The sequence below is a fragment of the Phyllobates terribilis genome, unplaced genomic scaffold, assembly GCF_046119375.1.
Source record: "Phyllobates terribilis strain yellow unplaced genomic scaffold, ASM4611937v1 Scaffold_3__8_contigs__length_932513732, whole genome shotgun sequence".
Lineage (NCBI taxonomy): Eukaryota > Metazoa > Chordata > Amphibia > Anura > Dendrobatidae > Phyllobates > Phyllobates terribilis.
The window spans coordinates 831,131,139-831,158,630 of NW_027362763.1; the positions used below are offsets into that span (position 1 = coordinate 831,131,139).

The 27,492-nt window shown below is 44.3% G+C and overlaps 1 protein-coding gene across 4 annotated transcripts in view; it reads left to right on the plus strand.

Moving 5' to 3' along the window:
• Positions 1–26,804, plus strand: part of PPP4R3B (protein phosphatase 4 regulatory subunit 3B) — a 57,236-nt gene extending 30,432 nt beyond the window's left edge. For 2 of the 4 annotated variants that reach the window (XM_073672441.1, XM_073672443.1), the window contains exons 10-16: positions 6,962–7,003; positions 10,269–10,427; positions 10,548–10,717; positions 11,107–11,246; positions 13,562–13,746; positions 22,650–22,852; positions 23,545–26,804. In XM_073672441.1, the coding sequence (XP_073528542.1) occupies positions 6,962–7,003; positions 10,269–10,427; positions 10,548–10,717; positions 11,107–11,246; positions 13,562–13,746; positions 22,650–22,852; positions 23,545–23,640 (995 nt within the window). In that variant the 3' untranslated portion in view covers positions 23,641–26,804. Of the gene's footprint in view, positions 1–6,961; positions 7,004–10,268; positions 10,428–10,547; positions 10,718–11,106; positions 11,247–13,561; positions 13,747–22,649; positions 22,853–23,541 lie in introns of all 4 variants that reach the window. The other 2 variants (XM_073672440.1, XM_073672442.1) reach the window with 1 other exon arrangement.
• Positions 26,805–27,492: the final 688 nt, after the last annotated feature.

Sequence of the window (27,492 nt, forward strand, 5' to 3'; positions counted from 1 at the left end):
TACAGAGGAAAGGGTAATCTAGTAGCTGGAGCTACCCCAAAGGAGGAAGAGGTAGAAGCATTTTTCAATCCCAACGTTCTGATAGGCAATGATGCCAGACAGGTGGGAGGCAGAATCTCAGGATTCTTCAGGGCAATGGCGGAGAATAACATCAAACCACAAGATCCTAGACTGGGTGAGGTCAGGAATAAAAATAGAATGTTCCTCCTTTCCCTCTCAGAGACTGGAAGTAATATCTCTCCCATCAGCAAAACTCAAGAAGGTCCTAACATCAGAACTCCAGCCGATGCTATCTTCAGCAGTAATTGTTGCCATGCCAGAAGGAGAACAAGGCAAGGGCCATTATTCAAGATTATTCCTAGTTAAAAAAAAAAAAAAAAAAGAACAAACGGAACCCATCGGGTTATCATCAGCCTGAATCGGCTAAATCAATACATTCTTTACCAAAGATTCAAAATGGAGTCAGTAAAAACCACAGTCCCACTGATCGGAAAAAACGTTGTCATGGCTACCGTAGACCTAAAAAACCCATATTACCATGTGCCCATTCACCCAGATTACCAGTAATATCTGAGGTTTGCGGTCTCACTAAATCAGACGGTATGCCATTTCCAGTTCAGGGTCCTTCCCTTTGGCATCTCCTCAGTGCCCCATACCTTTACGAAAATTATGGCGGAAGTAGTCGCATACATCAGGGGAAAAAATATCTGCATCGTACCTTACCTAGACGACTTCCTCATCACTGCTCCTTCTAGTCCCGTCAAAGAGCTACTTCAAATAGTCTTACAGACGCTGGGGTCCTTGGGCTGGGTCATAATTTGGGAAAAATGAGACCTTACCCCATCAACACACAGTCTCCTTAGGAAACCCCTTAGATTCTCAAGATAAGAGGTCCTTTCTACTAACATCCAAACAATTAAATGTGAGATCAGGTGTCCAGATACTAAAGAACCAAAAGACTGTATCCATAAGGTTCGCGATGTCTGTTCTGGGATCAATGACAGCATGTATCCAGGCGTTCCCCTGGGCCCAGGCTCACACAAGAATCCTTCAGAACTTTGTCCTCTCTCGCTGGGACAAATCTCCAGAGATACTCAACTCAAAAATATCTCTTCCCCAACATGTGAAAGGATCTCTCAACTGGTGGCTCAACCCGGAAAATTTGACCAAGGGTATTTTTTGGATTCAGCACCCAATCTCTTCTCTAACAGACGCCAGCAAAAGAGGTTGGGGAGCAGTCCTATCCTGGAAGATCTTCCAGGGCATCTGGCCCAAAGAGATGGACCACCAATCCTCGAATTTCAGAGAATTGAAGGCAGCAGGTCCCATTCTCCAGGGAACTCGAGTCATGATTTATTCCGACAACATGACAACGGTGGCCAATCTTTGTCATCGGGCAGTACAAGGTTCAGAAGCCTACAAAAAGTCTCGGCAAGAATTTTTTCTTCTGGGCAGAACATCATCTCCTGTTTCTATCAGCCCTTCATCTGAGAGGAGCTGACAATATTCAGGCAGACTTCCTAAGCAGGATGCAAATAAATCTGGGAGAATGGAGCCTCAGTTCAAAGATGTTTCAGCTAATCACCAGGAAATGAGGTCACCCAGATGTAAACCTGTTTGCAAGTCGACAGAATACAAAGGTGAATCAATATTTCTCCATAAACCCCAGAGAGACCCATTCAAGGATATATGCGTTCTCTCACCGATGGAACTTCGGATTGGCCGACGCATTCCCTCCAATTCCATTGCTACCGAGGACCTTACAAAAAATCAGAGTGGACAGGGTCAGGACCATTCTGATCGCCCCTCTTTAGCCAAAGAGAAGTTGGTTTGGGGCTCTGAACCGCCTAAACCCAAAGGGCCCTCTTATTCTGCCTCCCGAATGCGATCTACTCAGTCATGGTCCAATATTTCATCCAGCTCCCCACAGCTTATGCTTGGCAGCCTGGCTTCTGAGGCCTTAATCCTGAAGGCCAAAGGTCTCTCAGATGTTGTAATAGACACTCTACAAAAAAGCAGGAAGCCGGTCACTAATGCCATTTATTTAAAAATATGGAAGACCTTCTCCACATGGTATGGATCTATTCCCATCAATCCCTTTCATCCTGATATTGCCAGGATATTAGACTTTTTGCAGGATGATCTAAAGGATTAAAACCCAGCACCCTAAAAGTCCAGGTCTCTGCTCATTCTTTGACCAAAACCTGGCTGACCACTGGTGGATAAAGAGGTTCATAACAGCAGCCTCTAGAATATGTCCAAGAAGGCCCATCACGGTTCCAACCTGGGACCTGAATATAGTCCTAAAGGGTCCAACTATCCCGCCCTTCGAACCTATGTCTCAAACTTAGATCGACAAATTATCTTGGAAGGCAGCTCTATTAGTAGCCATCACAACAGCAAGAAGAGTCTGCGAGATCCAGGCACTTTCCATCAGGGATCCTTATCTGAGAATCCTGGATGACAGAATAATCCTCCGCCTAGACCCTTCTTTTCTTCCAAAGGTATCTTCTCATTTCCACATGTCCCAGGAGATAATGCTCTCATTGTGTTGTCAGAATCCAAAAGACGATAGAGAATCTGAATTCCATTCTCTTGATGTCCGGAAAATCATCCTTTACTACCTACAACAGATGGAGCCTTGGAGAAAAGATCAGAACCTTTTTGTCCAGTACTGGGGACCAAGCAAAGGGAAGAAAGCCTCCAAGAGTTCTCTAGCTAACTGGATCAAAAAAGCAATCACAGAGGCATATAAAAGCCAAGATCTGCCTCCTCCTGTGTCGCTAAAAGCTCATTCCACCAGAGCCATGTCAGCCTCATGCGCTGGCACTTTCGGCCCTTCCATCGAGCAGATCTGCAAAGCTGCCACCTGGTCCTCAGTTCATACCTTTACCAAGCATTACAGATTAGATTTGATATCTGTGAAAGATTTAACCTTTGGCAGAAAAGTTCTGCATAATATAGTCCCTCTCTAACGATATTCTGGCATTTCTCCTGTTGGTGCTGTCGTGGAGGGGATTAGAGAAAATAAGTCTAATTCTAACGGTAATTCGGTTTCTAAGACCCTCCACGACAACATGGGTAATTTCCCCCCAATAAGTCTTTGTTCCTTGGTGTTTAATAAATAATTTATACTGTGTGTTCCTTGGAAAACACTGCGGATGGAGGTAAGGGGAGGGCTATTTAACCTCTTGTGTTTCCTGTCCCTAATTATGATGGGGAGGCAACCTCCTGTTGGTGCTGTCGTGGATGGTCTTAGGCTGCGTGCCCATTATGCGTTTATTAAGCATTGCCGCAACGGAAACGCTTGGTAGGAGGTCTACAATGGTCCCCAATGATAATCCGCATGTGCTGTACACATGCTGCGGAAATTTTCGCTGTGGATTATCATTGCGTAAAAATCCGCAGCACGTCCATTGATTTTGCGGAAACGCCGCGTAATTGCTGCTATTGAATCGCATAATATCCGCATGACTACATGTGCACATGCGGATATTAAGAGATTCAATGCGCGGATGGTACCCGGGTCTGGAGAAGAAGACTCTCCTCCAGACCCGGGTACCATAGTACCTGTAGTTAAAAAAGAATAAAAAAATAAATAAATAATAATAATTATACTCCCCTTCTGATGGCCCCCGGTCTCCTGTACGGTGCGTCCGGTGTCTTCAGCGGCTTGTGGTAGTGTAAAAGGACCTTCCATGACTTCATTTAGTCATGTGACAGGTCACGCGACCCCCGACGTCAGCGGTCGCATGACCTGTCACATGACTAAATTACGTCATGGAAGGTCCTTTTACACCACCGTGAGCCGTTGAAGACACCGGGGGCCATCTGAAGGGGAGTATAATGGTGGTGTGTGTGTGTGTGTGTGTTTTTTTTTTTTTTTTAACTATTGATGCTGCATTTGCAGCATCGTAACTTGGTCACACTATATAAATCCATGCCGTTTGCATGGATTTATATAGTGTGACCAAGTTGTCAAGCACTTTCCAAGTGATGCTAAAATCGCTTGGAGAAGCGCTTGATAACCCGCATGCGGAAATGCATGTGAAAAACGCTTGACAAACGCTTCTACCAGGCAGGAAAAACGCATGTAAAATCCGCATGTGTTTTTTCTGCCAGGGAGATGCAGAAAAAATCCGGAGCATTTCTGCATCGTGGTCACTTAGCCTTAGAAACCGAATTATCGGTAAGTCTAATTCTATTTTTTTTCTCAATACAGCTTTGTACGTGTCAAGCTGATGGTTTCATTGATGTCTATTTCCTTACTTTGTCAGTCCAGTGTTTACAGATCGGGTTTATTCATTTTTTTTTCTAGCAGACTTTTATGAATGTGTCAGTTCCAAATATGGTGTGTGGATTTGTTTTTTATGGGGGCAAAAAGAGGGGTGCTTCGAATTGTCAAACTTTTATCTTTTAGTGCCTTTTTAACCCCTTCATGTCCTGGCCATTTTCAGTTTTTGCATTTTCGTTTTTTGCGCCCCTTCTTCCCAGAGCCATAACTTTATTTTTCGGTTAATATGGCCGTGTGAGGGCTTATATTTCGTGGAATGAGTTGTACTTTTGAACGACATCACTGGTTTTACCATATTGTGTACTGGAAACGGGGAAAAAATTCTAAGTGCAGTGAAATTGCGAAAAAAGTGCAATTCCTCAATTATTTTTTTTCACCATGTAAACTAAATGCTAAAACTGACCTTCCATTCTGATTTACCTGTAGCGTCTCCATTTTTCGGTATCAGGGGCTGGGTAAGAACTTATTTTTTGCACGCCGAGCTGATGTTTTTATTTATACCATTTTGAGGTATATCCAATGTTTTAATTGCAATAGCAGGCAATGTACCGGGACCAAAAAATGGGAAAAAAAATGTAATTCTGGCGTTGAATTTTTTTTTCTCATTACAGCGTTTACCGATCGGATTAATTCTTTTTATATATTGGTAGATTGAGCGTAGATTTGATTTTGGTAGATGTGTAGATTTTGATTTTTTTTTTATTTATTTATTTTTTATTTTATTTTGAATGGGGTGAAAGGAGGGTGTCTTAAACTTTTTTTTATATTTTTTTTAAATTGTTTTAAACCTTTTTTTTTTTTTTTTTTTTTTTTTTTTTTTTTTTAAATCGCCTTTGTGTAGCAGATTTGCTCACTTGCTATGAGCGCCAACCGCTGGGCGGCACTCATAGCTATCTGGCAGTGACAACTGCAAGGGTCTCCTGCAGACCCCGGGTTGTCATGCCAACCCATCGACGACCTGCGGTCATGTGACTGGGTTGCCGATGGGCGGAGCCAGTGACACGTCTCCAGTAAGTGCGAATTAAATGCCGCTGTCAGTCACTAGTGGATCGTGATTCCACCCGCAGCTGTCAGATCAGCTGTCATGTGACCGGAAAGGTGCGGGCTCAGCGCCGGAGCCCGCACCCAAGGGAAGCGACCTTACGTGTTTGTAATAGTACCGCACATGTCAGAAAGGGGTTAAAGACTCTACAGTGCAAGTGAACAATTCCATGTGTAGTATGGTACAATACACCAGTATTGCAATGTATAGTGAATGCGCTGTCTTGTTTGAAGCTCCGCATGTAGCTGAGCTTTAGAGGAGGACCAAGATGGCAGTGATGGGGGGCTTTTAGGAGTCACAGTAACCCATCAGTGCGCTGCCCTCGCGTCATAGACTATGATGTAATTTATGTGCTGCGGTCAGTGATTGACGGCACCCTCCAAGTGGACAGATACCGGCTTCAGTCATGTGTAGGGTCGGATGTACACGTATGTCCATATGAACTTCTTTCTGGCCATTTTGCAAAAAAACAAAACTGAGTAAGAATCTATTCAGAAATGAAAGACACACTACTCTTGTTACTTTAAGAAGGGCAAAAAATAAAAATGTATCAATGAGTTACAAGTGGAACCCATCTGACCTTCCTACCCCCATAAGATATTCAGTAACAATGTCTCTCATGTGAAGCACGATATCTGCAGCAAAGCAATTCCTAAAAACTAAATATTTTTGCCATTTTATGAGGTAATGCCTGAAGGCTGCAAACGTGCAGCATTGTAGAGGCAATCCACTTCCATAGGTTACACTCCCATCCCCCGCCTGTAGGTGGTGCTGTGGAGTCGGGCAGGTAATGTGGTCACTCATGTAGTACATGTGTCAGTGCTTGCTGCTTAGCTTCACATGTAATGTATGTGTTCCCCCTTCCACTCCAGTAGCTGTGCTGGAAATTGTTAAAAGTAAATGTAGTTCTACTCGACTGAACTGCTATACAAACTGGGGAAAGAGATATGTCAGCAGGTTTAGGCTTTTCCATCCATGAGCGGCATAAAGCATCCCTGAGACCTGATCGCATTGCTTCTGTGTTTTTGCATTGCTTTGTATGACCTTCCTAATTAGCTGCAGCGTGAGTCCAGCGCTTAGCCCTCTTATTCCTGACCGCTGGGCCGGCCTTGCAACCATCGCTGGTTGACCGCTCTGATCCTATACTTTTTTCATAGGATGGATAGCTGTCAGTCAGCTGGTAGGGGGCACTGGTTCAGGAATATAGGACCCCATGTGCTTATCATTAAGAGGACTTGAGTGCTGCCATATAAGAAATAGTTTAGCAAGGCGACCCTGAGATCAGAGCCTGTGCTTCTGACACTTTTTACTGATCTTAAAGAAGTTGTCCACTACTTTTTACATTGATGACCTATCCTTAGGATAGGTCATCAATGTCTGATCGCCTGGGGTCTGACACCTGGCACCACCGCTGATCAGCTGTCATCGGTCATGGCCACCAGCCAGAAGTACTCACTTGCAGAGCTGACCATCTACTTGTAGTGGCCGCCACAGGGTACTGCTCATCCGCTTCCTATTGATGACCTATCCCTATTCAAATCAATGTAAAAGTAGTGAACAGCCTCTTTTAAGTTGAAAAAAATAAATCTAATGACTAAGGTTCTTTTTTTTTTTTTTCTCCTTAGATTCTAGTATTGGACCTACGAAGAGCAGCACGATTTGTCCAGGTAAGTGTATTTTATGTCCGTACACACCTTAACACAGGTTCTTGTGAATGTACATGATTGTGAAGGATGTTGGCAGGGGGATGAGGGTCCTCAACACTTGTCTGATGCCTGCTATGTTAGTGGATGGAGTTCAGCAGTTAAACATTCAAATGCTAATATCAGTCTCTGGCAGCCCTGTTTAAAAGCACAGATGTGTAGATGGGTTACTATACTATGGCAGCAATTGTGGTCCTGTGAAGCTCCGCCACAGACCGAACTTCATAGGAGATGGAGATTTTCACTGTATACTGCAATACTGTGATAGAGCAGTATGTAATACAAGGCAAGAGTGGGCAATTAATGTCCCCAAATGGCAACGGGAGACTGACTGACTGTTGTGGAAGGTAAACATTTAGTTGTTGTTCCCTTGTACCTTGATCAACAGCCCCAACCCCGACCCCTCCCCATGCAGTACTGACAATTAGAACAAATAAGGAAATCCTTTCTTGCATAACCCCATTCCCTGTGCTCCGGGCTGTGCAGTGTACTGGGGCACAGCGGGCATGATTTGTAGTCACTTCTCCCGGTTCCATTATTGTATTTATTGGTAAGATGCCTGCCAAGGACGTCGGCAGGGGTAGCTGCATGGTTTAGGACGCCGCTGTTTCCAGCTCTTTGGCTCTCCCAGTCCATGGGGGCCACACTTTTTCCAATCCCTTATACCAGAGATGCGGGCAAACACAGATTCACATTACCTAAAAGGACCTATTAAAAAAAAGCAAATAATTTTAAGGCTGTGTGCCCACGATGCTGCAGCAGAAACGCTTAAACGCATGGTAGAAGGCCTGCTATGTTCCCCAATGATAACCCGCATGTGCTGTGCACATGCTGCGGAAATTTCCACTGCGGGTTATCATTGCGGAAAAAAAACAACTCAGCACTACCAATTATTTTGCGGAAGCGCTGCGTTTTCGCCGCCATTGACTTGCATTGGAACACATGGAATCCACATCACTGCATCTGTACATGCGGAATCCAAGCTTTTCAATCTGCGGATGGTACCCGGGTCTGGAGAAGAGGAGACTTTCCTCCGGACCCGGGTACCATAGAACCTGTAAAAAAAAAAAAGAATAAAATAAAAAATATTTTACCTTCTGATGGCCCCCGGTCTCCTTGTCTTTGCTTGCCGGCAGATCGTGGTGGACTGAAGGACCTGCTCTGACGTCAGTCATGTGACGGCAGGTCCTTCAGTGTAGTGTACCGCGAGCTGCCGGCAAGCCAGGACGGAGCGAAGCAAGACTCCGGAGGCCATCGGAAGGTAAGTATAGATTTATTTTTTAACGCTTCATATCCGCATGTCCCTGGCAGGAAAAACGCATGTACAATCCGCATGTACAATCCGCATGTACAATCCGCATGTACAATCCGCATGTACAATCCGCATGTACAATCCGCATGTACAATCCGCATGTATTTTTTCTGCCAGGGAGATGCAGAAACGCTCAGGAAAAAATCCCGAGCATTTCTGCATCGTGGGCACATAGCCTAAATTGATGTCAATAAAACTAATTGTCATGCAGAAAACAAGCCCTCACCCAGTTTTGACTACAGCGAATCAAAGTGAAAGGATCTGGCCAGTTTAAAACTACAAGTCTGCAGTTACTGCAGACTTGTGAATCCACACTACGTGCACAGCTGTGAGGATGCTCCGGTGATGTGCATATTTCCAGCCAAACCCAGACTAGACTGTTTCCCGCTTCGCTCGAAACGCTTGCATTGAGCAAGGCCGGACACAGTCGTAATGTGGTCAGGAGAATGCAAATCGCATACTTGCGCCACGGGATAATCATTGAAGCACCCACTGATTACAATGTCAGCATTCACATAGTGACTGCAGACTTGTAACTTTAGACCAGACAACTCCTTTAAGTCTCTGTGAAGAAGGAAATTACAAAAGTGAAAAAAAAGGAAAAATCATTGTCCTTAAGGGATTGAACACTAGGATATTTAGTCAACCATGTATGAAATGAAAGTTATTGGTGCCTTTTTGGGGTACTTTTTGGAGTAATGTAATTTAGCCCCTGAAGGCTGCATAGACCAAGCCGTGGGGCCTGCGTTCTCCTCAGTTTGATGAATGTGCTGGTGTTTCCTGCGGCCACCATTGTGCCGACTTCAAACTGATTTCTGGAGTTTCCAGTAATCTATAAACTAAGAATTTTAACATCTGACAGTAAGGGTATGTGCACACGATGCAGAAATGAAGCAGAAAATTTCTGCATCTCCCTGGCAGAAAAAACGCATGCAGACTGTGCATGCGTTTTTCCTGCAGAATACATGCGGATCCACATGCAGATTCACATGCGTTTCCGCATGCAGATTCACAAGCGCTTTCCAGGCGATTTTAGCATCACCTGGAAAGTGCTTGACAACTAGGTCACACTATATAAATCCATGCAAACAGCATGGATTTATATAGTGTGACCCGAGAGAATGTATATACTTACCTCCGATGGCCCGCGCTGTCCTGCTTTACAAAGTTCCCGGCTGCCGGCAACTTTGAATTGAAAGACCTGCCGACGTCAGCGTCACGTGACCCGTCACATGACTCTGACGTCAGCGCAGGTCCTACAACTCACTGCAAGTGCCGGGAACCAAGCGGGAGCGCTGTGCGGGCCGACAGAAGGTAAGAATACATTTATTTTTTATTTTATTCTTTTTTTACAGCTTTTTTAATGGTACCTGGGTGTGGATGAGACTCTCCTCTCCTCCACACTCGGGTACCATCCGCATATTAGAACGCGCCAATAGCGCAAGTACAGATGCAGTCTTGCGGAATTGGCGCGTTCTAATGCAAGTCAATGGCGGCGAAATCGCCGCGTTTCCGCAAAATTAATTGACATGCTGCGGATTTTTGACCGCAGCGTTAACGCTGCGGAAAAATCCGCATCATGGGCACAGCACATGCGGATTTCCATTGGGGAACATTGCTTCCCTTCTACCATGCGTTTTTCATGCGTTTCCGCGGCATTTACGCAACTGCAAAAACGCCGCGGAAACGCATGAAATACGCATCGTGTGAACTCCGCCTAAAGGAAAACTGGAGGTACCTTCTGGAATTGGCACAAAGTTTTGGCTCGAACAGTTCAGTTGGAGGAAGCTTGAAGCAGTTTCCATGTGATGTATCTGATTACAGATGTTTGTTCTGTATTATAAAGATGTCTTCCCTTGCTTTATGAAGGGGTCCATGGTGAAGGCTGAAACTGAGGGTCTCTTTCCTGTATTTCAGATAACTATCAGACCGCCCAGCTGCTTGCTTTGATCCTGGAGTTGCTGACGTTTTGTGTGGAGCATCACACCTACCACATCAAGAACTACATCATGAACAAGGATTTGCTCCGAAGAGTCTTAATATTGATGAACTCAAAGCATACTTTTTTGGCACTTTGTAAGTCCCCTTCTCTTTAGCTGCACAATAAAGTGAATAATTTTTCACATAGGAGAAAGTGTGAATCCCGCCTAATATCTTTGTAATATCCATCCTGCTCATACAATGTTTGTATTTTAGGTGCTTTACGTTTCATGAGGCGAATAATTGGCTTGAAAGATGAGTTTTACAACCGTTACATTATAAAGGGAAACCTTTTTGAGCCGGTTATTAATGCTCTTGTGGATAATGGAACCAGATACAACCTGCTGAACTCTGCAATAATAGAGCTGTTCGAGTTCATCCGAGTGGTAAGTATCTGCTCACCGCGGCGCAGACTGCGCGCTGCCAGTCACCTGCATAGTAAGGTATCACGGGGAATGTGAGTGGTTGGGGTAGAGTTTCTATACTGTTATTTATTAGATCTGCTGAGACTTGTAGTCCCACAGTCAATGTTGAGTAGCTTCTGTTAAAGAGGAAGTGTCCAGAAGTAGTTTTCAGTACGAAAATGACTGATGTTGGAGCCCTTTTAACAGTGGTGCTCTGATCAGGTCTTTGCAATGTTTAATTGTATAGTGTGAACAGGCAGTAGCTGGGCTGGGAAAATCTAGAAGCCAAATCCCTGTATTGTAGAAGCAAAATTCCCCTGGTTTAATGTTGGGAGCCTGATCTAAGATCCATCTTTTCTCTCACGTTGCAGGAGGACATAAAGTCTCTGACTGCGCATATAGTGGATAACTTCTATAAGGATCTCGAATCCATTGAATATGTTCAGACGTTCAAAGGGCTGAAGACCAAGTACGAGCAAGAAAAGGACCGCCAGAGTCAGAAATTAAACAGGTGAGACCTCCGCATGAGATCTAGTGTCATGTATGCGATTTTCCTTTAGTCGCTCTTGTAAGGCATGGAGCCTGTGTGGCAGTCTGCTACCGACTTACCGCTCCCTGCACAGGATCCAGGCCTGACCCTTACACAGCCTCTTTGTACTCTGCCTACAGAGGTTTTTTTTCTCCTGAACATATTGCTCGTTTTCAGACTTGGACATAGCTCGGTGTTGGTTTTATTCATGAATACGATTAACTCCCACTATTGTAATATTTGTGGCTTACTGGATTAGATAATGCATACTAAAGATAATGTCAATGGTTTTTAACCCCTTTACAGCCTGTGCTATATTAGTACGCACAGGCTGTAATCTCCCGGTTCAGTGAGGGCTCCGGCGCTGAGCCCGCACTGAACTGGGCACATGTCAGCTGATTATTACAGCTGACATGTGCCCGCAACAGCCGCGGGTGGAATCGCGATCCACCCGTGGCTGTTAACATGTTAAATGCCGCTGTCAAACTCTGACAGCGGCATTTAACAGCGCCGCGCCGGAAGTGACCCCCGTCACGTGATCGTGGGTCACCGATGGGTGGGCATGACAACCCAGGGTCTGCAGCAGACACCAGTGGTTGTCATGAGCGGGTCGCTATGAGCGCCACCTAGTGGTCGGCGCTCATAGCACAGGACCATTTCTGCTACATACAGGTGATCTGCTGATCATCTGTATGTAGCAGAGGCGATCAGACAAGTGCTGCTTCTAGTCTCCTATGGAGACTATAGAAGCAACCAAAAAGTGGAAAAAAAAAAAAAAAAAAGTTTTAAAAAAGTATAAAAGTTTAAATCCACCCCCCTTTCGCTCCATTCAAAATAAAATAATGAAAAAAAAAAACCCTACATACATATATTTGGTATCGCTGCGTTCAGAATCGCCCGATCTATCAATATAAAAAAGAATTAATCCGATCGGTGAATTGCTTAACGAGGAATTTAAGTTTTTGGGTCGCAGTAAAATTGCAATAACGGGCAATCAAAACATTGGATCTACCCCAAAATGTTATCAATAAAAACTTTAGCTCGGTGCGCAAAAAATAAGCCCTCACACGGCCATATTGACCAAAAAATTAAAAATGCTATGGCTCTGAGAACAAGGAGATCAAAAAACGAAAATGCAAAAAACGCAAAATCCCAGGGTTGCGAAGGGGTTAAAGTGAATATTAAACTTATGTAATAAGTTTCTCTCTTTTGTCATTTACTAGTAGTTTGATGTTTTTTTTCTCTTGGTGCTCCAAATCCACTGGATAGACTTAGTGTAACTGTCAGTTAACAAAAAAGCACCGCACTGCTCACATAATCTGTATAGAGCCCAATAAACTGCTTATTTCTGTTATGTGATCTTTGATGTATTTACACTGCGCCTTTTTCCAGCAATCAAAAACCTATATTCCTTCAATCAGAAGACACTTTATAAGTTGCTCTTTTTTTCCTCTCTGGAGTTTAGTAAACCTGAAGTGTATTTTTTGTTGTATCCTGAGCAATTTAACTTTTTTTTTTTTGAAAGCCGGCAACGAAGAAAATGCTAGCGTGTGAGTTTTTTTCTTAGCAAAAATGACAAATTAGTCTGACTCCCGGACATCTTTTTAGCCTTTCCATTGACTTCTGTTGTAAAGTATGGGGTCTTGACTTAGCGGTAAACGTCTGAAGACTGGTCCGCACGCTGCTCTTAAATGCTTGCCACCTGAAGTATTTAAAAGATATTCAAAAGCCTGAATATATGAACAGCAAGGCATTTAGTGATGCATATCTGCTGGAGGGAAAGAAAGGGACAGGAGCCATAATTGGGAAGCAGTGTAAGGCATGCCCGGGGTAGAATTGGGTAATATTTTAATCACAAAGCTTTAAAATATTTAGATCCTGTTTTATTTAATAAAAATCTAAATAAAGGTTACTCTTTTTAAATTTAGAAGAACCTGCTCACTACCTGCATCAGCCACTAGATGGAGCCCTCTGTTACATATTCTATTCAGTAATGACGCAGGGAACTCCCTCTAGTGGCAGATGGATGTATCCAGAACATATTGTTTCATATCTATCGCCCATGTAATGGGACTTGGCACTCCGATTGCTATCAAGAAACTCATTTTGAGCAGAGTTATAGAATTTTTTTTTTTTGTAAAATAATTTGTGGTTTTATACAGCAGACACAATCCATTATTGGGAAATTTGTGATTTAATGCTCCGGCCTGTTGTGTAACAGCTGATAGCAGGAATAGGCCTAGTACATTCTTCTACCTGTTTTTGCCAATGCAATGATACAATTTTGCCACTTCCAGCGTACCGTCTATTCTGCGCAGCAACAGATTCCGAAGAGATGCCAGAGCTTTGGAAGAAGATGAAGAGCTATGGTTTAATGAAGACGAGGAGGAAGAGGGTGAAGCCGTTGTACCTCCGATTGAGAAGTCGAAGACTGAAGATGACTTTCCTGACAGCTATGAAAAATTTATGGAAACAAAAAAAGGTAGAAATGGAAGGTTTACTGATCTATATGTCATGAGTTGTAGCGTATTCATTGTATAATGAAAAGTTTGTTTTCTTGGCTTTTATCACTTCTCCATTTAAGATCTCTCCCTTTAGTCACTGAATGTAAAACCTGCAGGTGCATCTCACTAAATTAGAATATCATGAAAAAGTTAATTTATTTCAGTTCTTCAATACAAAAAGTGAAACTCATATATTATATAGAGCCATTACTAACAGTGATCTATTTCAAGTGTTTATTTCTGTTAATGTTGATGATTATGGCTTACAGCCAATGAAAACACAAAAGTCATTATCTCAGTAAATTAAAATAATTAACAAAAAACACCTGCAAAGGCTTCCTAAGCATTTAAAAAGGTCCCATAGTTTGTTTCAGTAGGCTCCACAATCATGGGGAAGACTGCTGACTTGACAGATGTCCAGAAGGCAGTCATTGACACTAAGTAAATTTTGCATTTTATTTGGAAATCAAGGTCCCAGAATCTGGAGGAAGAGTGGAGAGGCCACAATCCAAGCTGCTTGAGGTCTAGTGTGAAGTTTCCACCATCAGTGATGGTTTGGGGAGCCATGTCATCTGCTGGTGTAGGTCCACTGTGTTTTATCAAGACCAAAGTCAGTGCAGCCGTCTACCAGGAAATTTTAGAGCACTTCATGCTTCCCTCTGCCGACAAGCTTTTTGGAGATGGAAATTTCATTCTCCAGCAGGACTTGGCTCCTGTTCACACTGCCAAAAGTACCAATACCTGGTTTATAAACAACAGTATCACTGTGCTTGATTGGCCAGAAAACTCGCCTGACCTTAACCCCATAGAGAATCTATAGGGTATTGTGAAGAGGAAGATGAGACACCAGACCCAACAATGCTGACGAGCTGAAGGCTGCTATCAAAGCAACCTGAGCTTCCATAACACCTCAGCAGTGCCACAGGCTGATCGCCTCCATGCCACACCACATTGATGCAGTAAATGATGCAAAAGGAGCCCCGACCAAGTATTGAGGGCATTTACTGAACATACATTTCAGTAGGACAACATTTCGGATTTTAAAAACCTTTTTCAAGCTGTTATAAAGTATTCTAATTTACTGAGATAATGACGTTTGTGTTTTCATTGGCTGTAAGCCATAATCATCAACATTAACAGAAATAAACACTTGAAATAGATCACTCTGTTTGTAATGACTCTGTATAATGAGTTTTACTTTTTGTATCGAAGAACTGAAATAAATTAACTTTTTGATGATATTCTAATTTAGTGAGAGGACCTGTAATTATTTGCTTATTAAACATGACCTGATCATGTGATGAAGACATGGGTGCATGCAGGGGTGGATTAAGAGTAGCAAGGGCCCGGGCAGTTTAGAAGACGACACACACAAACACACACACAAACACACACACACACAAACACACACACAAACACACACACAAACACACACACAAACACACACACAAACACACACACAAACACACACACAAACACACACACAAACACACACACAAACACACACACAAACACACACACACACGCCTCTCATATGTGTCACATGATCCCCTGTGATAGATCATGTGATAGTTCACGTGAAATTAATTTGCCACAATATTAATTATAATAATTTTTTTTAGGCTGTGTGCCCACTATGCGTTTAAGCAATTCCGCTGCAGAAACGCTTAAACGCTTGGTAGCAGGTCTGCCATGTTTCCCAATGATAATCCGCATTGTGCTGTACACATGCTGTGGAAATTTCCGCTGCGGATTATCATTGCAGAAAAATCCACAGCATTACCAATTTTGCGGAAGTGCTGCGTTTTCGCCGCTATTTACTTGCATTGGAACGCATGTAATCCGCATCACTGCATCTGTACATGCGGATTCCATGCGTTTAAATGTGCGGATGGTACCCGGGTCTGGAGAAGAGGAGACTCTCCTCCAGACCCAGGTACCATAGTACCTGTAAAAAAAAAATAGAATGGGGCGTGGCCTAGCTCTTGATGTGAGAGGTCGGGTGGCAGTGCCTCTCCACCACCATTAGCTTCAATTATCCTGCACAGAGCCCGAACCAGCCAAATCCCTTATCAGGAACTGCTGTCTGAGGGTCCCGGGAGTCAGAGGCGAGCTTCTGCCAGACTCAGAGAGTCCAACATGGGCCGCAAAAGGCAGAAGGATGCCGGGGCCTGCAGCAGTGCCTCAGCCCAAGATGGCACCGAGACAGAGGAAGAGGAACACAGCCTATGCACGGAGGCTGGAGGCTTCAGCACGGCTGCACAGGTATGCGAGGGGCATGAAGGCAGATGAAGAAGGAAGTGAAGGCAGTGAGAAGCATGGAGATGAGGAGGAAGATGGTGAGGAGATGCCTGTGCCTGTGCTACATAATGAACAGCAGGAGGAGGGGGATGGTGACACTGTGCTGGCAGCTGAAAGTTCAGATGAGGTAGAGCCGACTCTGCGAGATGTATTCCAGGCTGTCTTATACTGCAAGACTGCTTTAACTGCTCTGACAAAGCAGGTGAATGGTCTGAAAGCCGACTTGGGAGGCATTGAGGCTTCTATGCAGAAAGTTACAGCCAGATTGACTGAGGTGGAGGGCAGAGTTGGTGTAACAGAAGATCATTTAACCTCAGTGCAAAAGACGCAGCAACAGCACACTCAGAGGATCACGGTAGTGGCTAACAAAAACGATGACCTGGAAAACCGGTCACGCAGGAACAATTTTGCGTATTGTGGGCATCCCTGAAAGAGCTGAGGGTGCTGACCCCACGACCTTTGTTGAAACCTGGCTGCTGGGAAAGTTTGGGTCTAATATCCTGTCGAGGGTGTTTGCTGTGGAGCGTGCCCATCGAGTGCCCATGAGACCCCCAGTGCCTGGAGAGGGCCCTCGTACGATGTTAGCCAGAATCCTGAACTGCAGAGACCGGGACACTATCTTACGTAAGGCCAGAAAATTGACAGATCTTACCCTGGAGGGCAAACGCATTGAAATATACCCGGATTACTCGGCTGAGGTGCAAAAGCTGCGGCTACGGTATGGTGAAGTGAAGAAACAGCTCCGCTCTTTGAATGTGAAATACTCTACAATTTATCCTGCCAAATTAAGAGTGGAAGCCTTTGGAAAGGTCAATTTTTTCCCGTCACCGGTAGAGGCCACCTCGTGGTTGGAGCGGAACCGGAGCAAATTGAGAGAAGCTGAGGACTCGGCACGGTGAATGCACGACCCTGCTATCCTGACCACTGGATAGGGTTGTGGCTCTGCATTGCTCTGCGAAACCGCAGAGGAGGGGGAGAAACCCCCGCTGGGATCTACGTTTTATAGTTTTATAGTTAATTTGTTTGATTAATGGTTCGGGACTATGCATACTATTGATTAGGTGGTGGAGAGACTGCCAATGCTGGAGGAGGACACGGCGCATGTTGATATGCGGTATACTACGATGTTGCTCAGGTTCTTTGAGCTCCCACTCTCACGTTGGGAAGAGAGTGACAAGAGAAGGGTGGGGGGAGGGGGTGGGGTAGGGGTAGGGGGAGGGGGTGGGGTAGGGGGAGGGAGGGGGGGAGGGGGTGGGGTAGGGGGAGGGAGGGGGGGAGTTGGATGGGTTGGATTTGCGGGAAAATGGGGTTGCTTATGCTGTTTGACCTGGTATGCTTGGGAACAAAATGGAAAGATGTTACTTGATGGTGGATTGTTTTTTCTAATGCACAATGAGTAACCGTACGGTTCGGATTTTAAGTTGGAATGTACGTGGTATATCTGACAGGATTAAGAGGGCAGCAGTTCTGAATCACATCAGATCTTGTGATCCTATGATTTCGTGCTTACAGGAGACCCATCTCACTAGAGATACTAGGCACTGGCTATCGAGAGGGTGGATGTTAAAGACATATCATTCCACTTATTCCTCGTACTCCAGGGGTGTGTCAGTCTTAATACACAAAAACGCACATTATGAAGAGCTGGCAGTGCAAGTAGACAGTGAAGGGCAGTATGTATGGATTGCGTGCAGATTGTATGGACACAAAATTATTTTAGTGGCTTTATATATCCCTCCACCTTATTCTAAAAAGGAACTTCAAGCAGTAATGGACTTGACGGCCAGATGGGGGGGGGCTCCGATGTTGATTATGGGAGATGTTAACAACACCATGAATGATTACTGGGATAAAGTACGTCCGGCAGGTATGGAAGCTGGATGGGACGGAATGACTGCATTTGGCACCTACGTGGGGGAGCTGGGGCTGGTGGATTTGTGGAGAGTACGAAATGAGGGTAAGAGGACCTTCTCGTGTCATTCGGCTACACACGGAACACTGTCAAGGATAGACCTGGCTTTTGGGGATACTGCTATGGATGGGATGGTTGGGGAGGTGGAATACCTACAGAGGACTCTATCGGATCATAGTCCTATGGTTGTCACGCTTCTAGTGGGATCTGCTCAGGGTCAGAGGGGAGGTTGGCGTCTTCACCCGACGTGGCTTAAAGTGGTGGATATGGGTGGCATAACCAAAGAACTAGAGCACTTCTTCCAAGTGAATGAAGGGAGTGCTGAGGCCACAGTGGTGTGGGAGGCTATGAAGGCCTTTATGAGGGGACTCTTTATAAGTGAGATCTCACGGTGTAAGACCAAAACTAAATTGGCAGATCAACAAATAAAGGATGACTTGACAAGGGCAGAGGCAGACATGATTTTGGCGCCAACGAGTGTAGCTCACAATAGACTAAAATTGGCACAGGAGGCAGTTAATAAACTGCACATGATGCAAGCTGAGAGGAAAAGGGCATTTCAGCAAGCCCAATTCTTTGAGGAAGGAGAGAGAGTGGGTCACTTGTTGGCGGTGATATCTGCGGCACAGAGGGAGTCTTCCAGGGTGTACAGGTTGAGAGACCAAACGGGGACGACTCTGACAGACACAAAGGACATATTGGAGGTCTTCAAGGAATATTACATGGCACTGTACAATTCAAGAGTACGGGACACGGAGGGGGCCGTAGAGGAATTTTTGGAAGGCATCTCACTGTCTAAATTGTCTGAGGAAGATAGGATGAGGTTGGATGAACCTGTGAGTGTGGAGGAGGTGGAATGTGCAATTCTGTCTATGCCCAATAACAAATCACCGGGTGCTGATGGTCTACCTGGGGAGGTGTACAGGGAGCTGGTGGAACTGCTAGCTCCAAAATTGAAATCTGTGTTTGATGAGGCTTTGGTGAAGGGGGCGTTACCGAGATCAATGGAGGAAGCGGTGATAGTGGTTCTGCCAAAGGAGGGGAAAGACCCCATGGATGCGGAGTCGTATAGGCCCATATCGTTGTTGACAACGGATGTCAAAATACTCGCTAAGATCCTGGCCACCCGGCTCACCGGGGTTGCGCATACTGTTATTCACGAGGACCAGTCGGGCTTTATGCCCAACCGCTCCACGGCTGTTAACTTGAGAAGATTATTTCTTAATATGCAGCTGCCTGCTGATAATGGTGGCGGGAGAATAGTGATGTCATTGGACGCTAGAAAAGCATTTGATAGCGTGGAATGGAAATATTTATGGAAAATCATGGAAATAATGGGATTTGACCCCGCATTCATGGCCTGGGTGAAGTTATTGTACTCATCCCCAAGGGCGGTAGTTAAGGTGAATGGTGAACGGTCCGGGATGTTTGACTTACATAGGGGCACAAGGCAGGGGTGCCCGCTGTCCCCGCTATTGTTTGCGGTGGCAGTGGAGCCCCTGGCGGCCAAAATAAGAGCTGAGAGAGGAGTGGTCGGATTTAAATTTGGGAGGCTTGAAGAAAAAATATCACTGGATGCCGATGACATCCTGTTATTTCTGGAAAATGCAGGAGAGACATTGGGGTGCACGATGGATGTAATTAAACACTTTGGGAGCATTTCGGGACTGGAGATAAACTGGCACAAGTCTTATGTCATGGCTGTAGATAGACCAATAAAAGCGGAGGAGATAGATGAGAGGGGGAAGCAGCTCCAGCTGGTTTCACAATTTAAATACCTTGGGATATGGGTGGCGCTTCCATTGACACGATTCACGGATCTGAATTTAGTTCCTCTGCTAGAGAAATTTAAAAAGAAAATAGGCGCATGGTGCCAATTGGCTTTGACGGTGACGGGTAGAACTAACCTGATTAAGATGGTCCTTATGCCACAACTAATGTATGTTTTGCACAACTCACCGATATGGCTACCAAAAAAACGGTTTCAGGGTATTGATTCTATCTTCAGATCCTTGATATGGGGCAAGAGGCAGGCAAGGATTAAATTGGGAACGCTGCAAAATGGGAAGGAGGAGGGCGGATTGGCCGCACCCAATCCCTGGGTCTATTTCTTGGCAGTACAGGGCCAGCATGTCAGGGGATGGAGAGAACCCGATTGTGGAGGGGCAGCTTGCCGGGTGCTGGTACATGTGTCGGGGAGACGCCCACTGGTCCAGGCGTTAGAGGATGGTACCTTTAAGAAATTGGGAGCAATATATCCTACCTTAGTCTTGACTCAGAAGGTATGGGACACTATTAAAAAGATCAGGGGGGTGGACGGGCTGACTAAGTACTCACCGGTGTTGGGCAATGAACATCTGCCGGAACTTAATAAGCTGTGTCAAATGGGCAATTGGAAGGCGCAAGGAGTGAGATATGTGTGCCAGCTGCAGAGTGGAACGGACCTGAAGACCTTTGAGAAATTGAGAGAAGAATTTGATTTGCCTTTGGTATGGGGATTTCAATACTATAGGCTTCGACATGCTTGGAGGGCACAGTGTGGATTGGGAGCCATGACGGTTCAGGGTGACATTGTACTAGACTCTGTATGTATGAAGGGAGGGACGAGGGGAGTCATATCGAGCTTATATCATGACCTACTGCACTCCTATCTGGGGGGAAATCACTTCATTGCAAAGAGTAAATGGGAAAGGGAGGTGGGTACCCTCACAACAGAACAATGGGAGGCAATTCTAGAATATGTCCCGAAGATCTCTCTAAGCGAGCAGGCACGGATCTCCCAATTATACATAATACATAGGACATACAAAACACCGCTGCGCCTGTACAAGGCGGGCTTGAGGGGAGATTCCAGTTGCCCTAAATGTGGCACGGACCAGGCCGGACTGCTACACATGCTATGGTCATGCCCACGGCTAGTGGCTTATTGGTTGGTCGTTGTTAACAAAATTGAGAGGGCTTATACATGTACAATTGACAGAAACCCGGTGCTGTGTGTTTTGGGGGAGGTGGATGGAATACCTGTCTCAGAACATTACAAAGTGGCGATAGCGCGATTGCTATATGTGGCACGCAAACTAATAGCACGAAAATGGACAGATTCGGAACCCCCCACTAGGAGGGAATTTATTGCTCAGACACGTACGGTAATGCATTTAGAGGAAAGCATTTACAGGCGGAGGCATGGAGAGAGAACTTTTGGGAAAATATGGTCCGCATGGATGGCGGTAATATGATTGTCAATGTTCCCAGGTATGCCCGGCATAAGGAGTATTAGCGGGAGGGGGGAGAGGGTTTTAACTGTATTACTACACGTTATGTGAATTGTTATATGTATATTGATAACTGTTTGCTGTAAATTTTTGAAACCTAAATAAAAATAATTGGTTTAAAAAAAAAAAATAGAATAAAATAAAAAATATCATACTTACCTTCTGATGGCCCCCGGTGTCTTTATCCGATGCGTCCTGGCTTGCCGGCAGCTCGCGATGATCTGAAAAGGACCTGCCGTGACGTCATTTAGTCATGTGACGGGTCACGCGACCGCTGACTTCGGCAGGCCATCAGAAGATAATTATATATTTATTTTTTACCATTCTTTTACGGTCACACTATATAAATCCATGCTGGTTGCATGGATTTATATAGTGTGACCAAGTTGTCAAGCACTTTCCAAGTGATGCTAAAATCGCTTGGAAAGCGCTTGTCAACCCGCATGCGGAAATGCATGTGAAGAACACTTCACTTCCGCTTGTCCCTGGCAGGAAAAACGCATGTACAATCCGCATGCGTTTTTTCTGCCAGGGACATGCAGAAACGCTCAAAAAAAATCAATATTGAGCACACGGCGCCATCTATACACAGCGGTTGGCCGCACGGCGCCATCTATACACATCGGCAGGCCGCACGGCGCCATCTATACACTCTCTCTCACACAGACTCGCCTTCCCCCGGCTCTGCTCCAGTCCTCCTGCTCCTCTTCGGTGCAGCACTGCAGGCCGGGCGCGCACTGCGTGACATCACAGCTAGGAGACAAGGCTGCGCACAGGGCCGTGTCTCTTAACAGTGACGCAGCCGAGCCAGCACAGGGAAGTTAACAGCTGCATTGCTGGCCCGGCCGGAGAAGAAGCAGCGTCCGTGCGCTGCTGCTGGGGGAGCGGTCCGGGGGCCCCCCTTCCACTGTCTGCCAGTATGTGCCGCCGCGCCGCACATATAATGAGGGCAATCTGGCCATAGACACCCCGGGCCCCCTGGAGGCCCCAGGCCCCGGGTGGTAGCCCAGATTGCCCTCATTATAATCCGCCTATGGGTGCATGGCTCGTCGCTGAACATGTCTATTTGTCTATGTAATCAGCACATGAGCAGGGCAGGCTTTTGTCTGGGCAGAATACCTCCTTAATATGGGATTTAATCTCAATTCCCCTCCTCTGCTCTTTCCCCCCTAACCTACTGCTTGATTACTGCGGACAATGGAGGTACTGGCGCTATACAGAGCTGTGATAGTTTTGTTGAACAGTATTCAGTACATGCAAACTATCCATTCATGTGTTGCTTCTCCCCTATGCCCTGCAGATACAGTAACCTGTTCAGTAGGACATATTGTCTGTACCATACATGACAGCTTCGGCTCCGTCTGTAAACTTTGTCTCTTCCTTTTTTACTTCAAAGCTAAAGAAAGTGAAGACAAGGAGAATCTCCCGAAGAGGACCTCGGTGGGAGGATTCAAGTTCACTTTTTCTCATTCTGCCAGTTCAGCTAATGGCGCAAATAGTGCGAACAGCAAATCTGTGGCAGCTCAGACCCCACCAGCAGGCTCCAATGGATCATCCTCCAAAAACTCAAGTTTATCAACTACAGTTACATCTACAAAGGTAAGCCAAGAAATGAAAGCAGACCTGTGGTTCAAGTGATTGGGACATAAGTGGCCGTGATCGGCAGTGGCTGCATGTAAGCAACGCATGGGGCTGAACATTGTTTAGTGGCCGCTGCCAGTTACTTCAGATTTTAGCTGATCTCGTATCGATGACCTATCCTATAGGTGGCCATCATTTGTTTAGTCCCGGACAGCCCTTTTAGGAATGTGCTGTGATCAAGAAACCCTAGTCTTGCACTTTACTAGCGGTGATGGCAGAATCTAGTGTATTCCACTGCAGTATATCACCGGGGCCAATAATTATAACCCCACAGTAACCAAATCCTGAGGAAGGGGACCCAGGCTGGAGGGGGACATATTTTACATTGATTTTCCATGGCTACACAGCGGCATCACACCAGCATTGTTGGATGGATGTCAGGGAGTTGAGGCTGATTACCTGCAGCGTTACACTAGACTTGTGATTTTTCTGCTTAAGCCACAATTTGAGGATATCCCTTTAGAGAACACTTATGGCTTAATACACTGACAGTATTTCTATTGCCTGAGCCTTGCCAACAACATCCTGGCCCACTGGAGGCATTTGTGAAGTAGAGATTGATCCAGATCTCACTGCAGCAGGAAGTAGCAGAGAATGACTTAAGTTCATCTTGTGCATCTGATAAGCTAACAATCTCCTTTCTGCAGCAGGGAAGTCTGATCGGACTGGTGGATTATCCTGATGATGAGGAAGAGGAGGAGGAAGAAGACACCTCTCCACGAAAAAGACCTAGGCTGGGATCTTAAATTGACAAATATTAGTTTTGGGTTAATGCAGCAACTGATGTCTGAGCTTAGTGCAAGTCCAGAAGCTTTCTCAATTGAATAATACGGAAGTAGCCAAACTCCACTAGATGGGTGTAAATGCCAAGATTTCATGGGTTTCAGAATGATGGATTAGCTGAGATGATTGCTTCAGTGTATCTTGAGTTTGGGGAAGGGATCAGAATGGATCACTTTAGAAAGAGACACATTTTTAATGTTGTAGGGTCGCCCCCAAGAAGCTAAAAGCGTTCAGTTGCACACCGGTAATCTTAATTTTTAATGGTGCTGGCCATAGTGTTTTATGAATTTGCCTATTTTATAAAGAAATTGAAGGGAATAAATTCTGATCTAACTTTGGGACCATTCTTTGTAAATTGAATTCCCGTCTTCGCTAGTAGGAATGGGAGGTGGGGGGGATGGGTGACACATTGTAGTGCATGTAAACTTTTAAGAAAAAAAAAATGAATGAGAATCTTTCAGTGTGTATTTTATTAAAATCTGAAGTCAAAATGGACAGATGTAATAAGTAGCCCGTCCTGCATACTGCACTTCCAGAAATACTGATGCCAAGGATCAGTAGCTTCCAAAACTAGTCTGGAAACTGCCCATTGACCTCCTAACCAGTGCCTCAATCTCTTGCAGTGTTAATATTTTCGTGATTCAATGAACAGTGTGTTTTACCCATCTTTCTTTTTCTTTAACATTCAGCTTCCTTGGTTGAACGCCATTAGCTGTTTTTAGTTCCATATAAGTTAATCCATTGTTTTAATTTTCTTTTTTGTGCTGAACCCATCATGGCTATACAAGAAACAAATATACCAAAGGGGTTAACACAGCAAGCAATGAATTACCATCAGCCATTTTGTTTCATTGTGTCGGAAGTCTGATCTATATATATGCACCTTTTATTCTCTTCAGCAAGGGTGTAGAGCGAGAGCCGCCGCTTTCCGTGCACTCATTTTCTACATAGCAATTCAGAGCACATTCCATGGATGTAGATGAATTGCAGCTGATACTCCGTTACAGTGTAGTTGTGGAATACAATTTGGTTTGATTTAATTTTTTTTTTTCTTGAAGTAGCACCGGAACTGTAAATATTTTATTAAACTCCCGTATATGATCTGAGATCATGCTGAAGAAAAGTGTTCCCTCCTTCACTTGCATCTACTGTTCGGGGACACACGGACCAGCTGCAATCTTCTCTGAAAGTCTCCCTCCTCCTCACAGGTTCTAGATCTGTTTCTCCTGATAATAGTTGCAGCAGTTTCCCAGTTTTGGAGATTTTGTAGTTTAATTCTAATTTTAGCTATTGTTTGGAAAGATGGGCTGTCTGTGTAGATATGAAGTATAGTTTTTTTTTTTTTTTTTTTTTTTTTTTGTTTTTCCATAAAATACAGAAGTTTATTTTGTATTAAATACCACTGTATTTGTTTTACACCATTTGTATACATGTGGTGATATTAATGCTGAACTGTAAAATTCAGGAATTAAAATGTGACCCTGTAATTCCATGTTTGCTTTTGCTTGTATTTTTGTTTCCTTTGTCTATATGGTACTTTTTTTTTTGCCAACTTTAGCATGGCCTCTGAAGCATTTATGCTGGGGCAATATTCAGAGACGTTCTCTTCCAGCAGTCATTGAGATACCTTACAGGGAATCTGTCAGCAGGATTTCACACCCCAAACTATTTATATGTGCATGTAGCTCTTTCAGAGACCAGCCCAGCAATACCTTTTAGGCCATGTTCACACGTTCAGTATTTGTAAGCCAAAACTACGAGTGGAACATTCAGAGGAAAAGTATAATAGAAACCAGTCACCACTTCTGTATTCAGTCCATCACTCCATTACTGAGAAATACGTGTTTGAGTTGATATGCAAATGAGGCTGAAGAGCTGTTTGTTGATCTGAAGCCTCTGTCACTCCAGCTCTATTCCCTGCCCATTACTCTCTTGCTTGACTGACAGCCTCTGTGCTGTATGACATATCATCCTGCACAAACCTAAAGGGTTTGAACATTAAGTTACATAGTATGTCTGTCTGTGTCTATCCTAATGGGAATGTGTCATCAGAAGATATCCAATTGTATGTATTTTTTCATATTGCCGTAAAAAAAAGCTGCGAAGTCTTGCAATATTCAGCGGCTTCTAGGCCTGATGCTGGACTCCTATTCTTTGCAGATGACTTTTCAGCAGTCTCATTATCACCGACAGGATTATGACACTGAAAACACTACCTTGTGGTAGATAACACCGGATGCTCCATTTCTCAGTAGGTGATGTTCCGTCTCCTTTCACAAGAGCAAGTCAGTTGCTGCTTATGACCATGTGACTCTTGGGTATAGTGGTCAGTGTGAATATTGCAAAGTTTTAGATGATATATATATATATATATATATATATATATATATTTTTTTTTATTTTATTTTTTTTAGAATAGATTGATATGAAGAAAATGGCATTTTTTTTAAACCATGACAAAGCTGATAAGGGGAATGCAAGATCTTAATTTTGAGGGAAATTAAAGGAGTTGACCACTAGCTTGTTCTCTCGTGGCTCTATGAAACAGGAGCCCCGGAAGAGTAGGTGCCGACATCTATGGAAGGGTGCCCCCACCAGAGGGCTGTTATTTTACATTGGGGATCTATGGTGATAAATAAGGGGTTGACTGGGTAGTGGACAACCCCTTTTAAAAGAATTACATTTATTTATCCTCGATAAGTGATGAAAGGGGACTATAACTGGCATATGCAAGTAAATTAATAACCCTTACAAAACGTATGGTCAAAGCTGCTTAATGTAGCCCCCCTCAAAAAATGAATGGACACTCCCTCTGTGGAGAAAAAAAGGGTTCACTCTACAGTGGAGTCTGCGTCTATACCGTGAGTAATGTTAATCTGAAATAGCCAAACTCAGTTTCTGGTCACATTGGGAATCATTTGGGTTTTATTCCTTAGTTTTTATTAATTAAAAAAATATATATATTTTTGTTTTGAATATTGATTTCAGTCGAGCAACTCAGGAGGTAAAAATTTGTTCTGTGGGGACAGATTGGTTCCTGTATTATGGTTGTACCTATACCCACATTGACTTTATCTGATGTAAAAGGGTTTTATTTTGGTTCTACACATCCAACTCAAAATACAAATCAATAGGAGGTGGATGTGCAGTACCCTGCGGCGGCCACAATCAGACTGGCAGCTCCGCAAGTGAGTACTTCTGGCCAGTGGCCGCCGACACCAATGACAGCTGGTCAGGGTGTCTGACCGATCAGACATTGACGACTTGGCCTAAGGAAAGGCCATCAATGCTAAAGTAGTGGACAACCCCTTTACGTTCCATTAGTAAATTAGTTTGCACTGACTGACAATAGATGAAATGTGTTCAGAAGAAATTACCGTAATTTAACTTCGGCACAAGTAATGTTCTAAAGGAATATGTTGAGATGAGCGTTTTATTAATAAACAGACTGGATACAGATACATGATCCAGCATTTTGATCAAACTGTCTTTTTCGAGGTTATCTGTGTGGTGTCGGCTTATGAAGGCAGATGAGGACAGAGATGGTTTTCTAACACTTCCACCCTGATGAGCATCAACAATTTGTCTTCTGTGGTCCTAAGACGTCTTTTATTCCTGCCATGATACACTTCCATAAATTGTGCGGATCAGACTGATAGATCCCTGTTTTTTAAATAAAACAGGTCATTTACTTGCACTATATTTTCATCCTATTGATTTGAAAACAGATTCTAATTTCACCTTCAAATTATCTTAATCCTGAAGGTTCACATGTCCTGCGAAGTATCATTTTTGTCAATAAAAAAAAAAAAAGT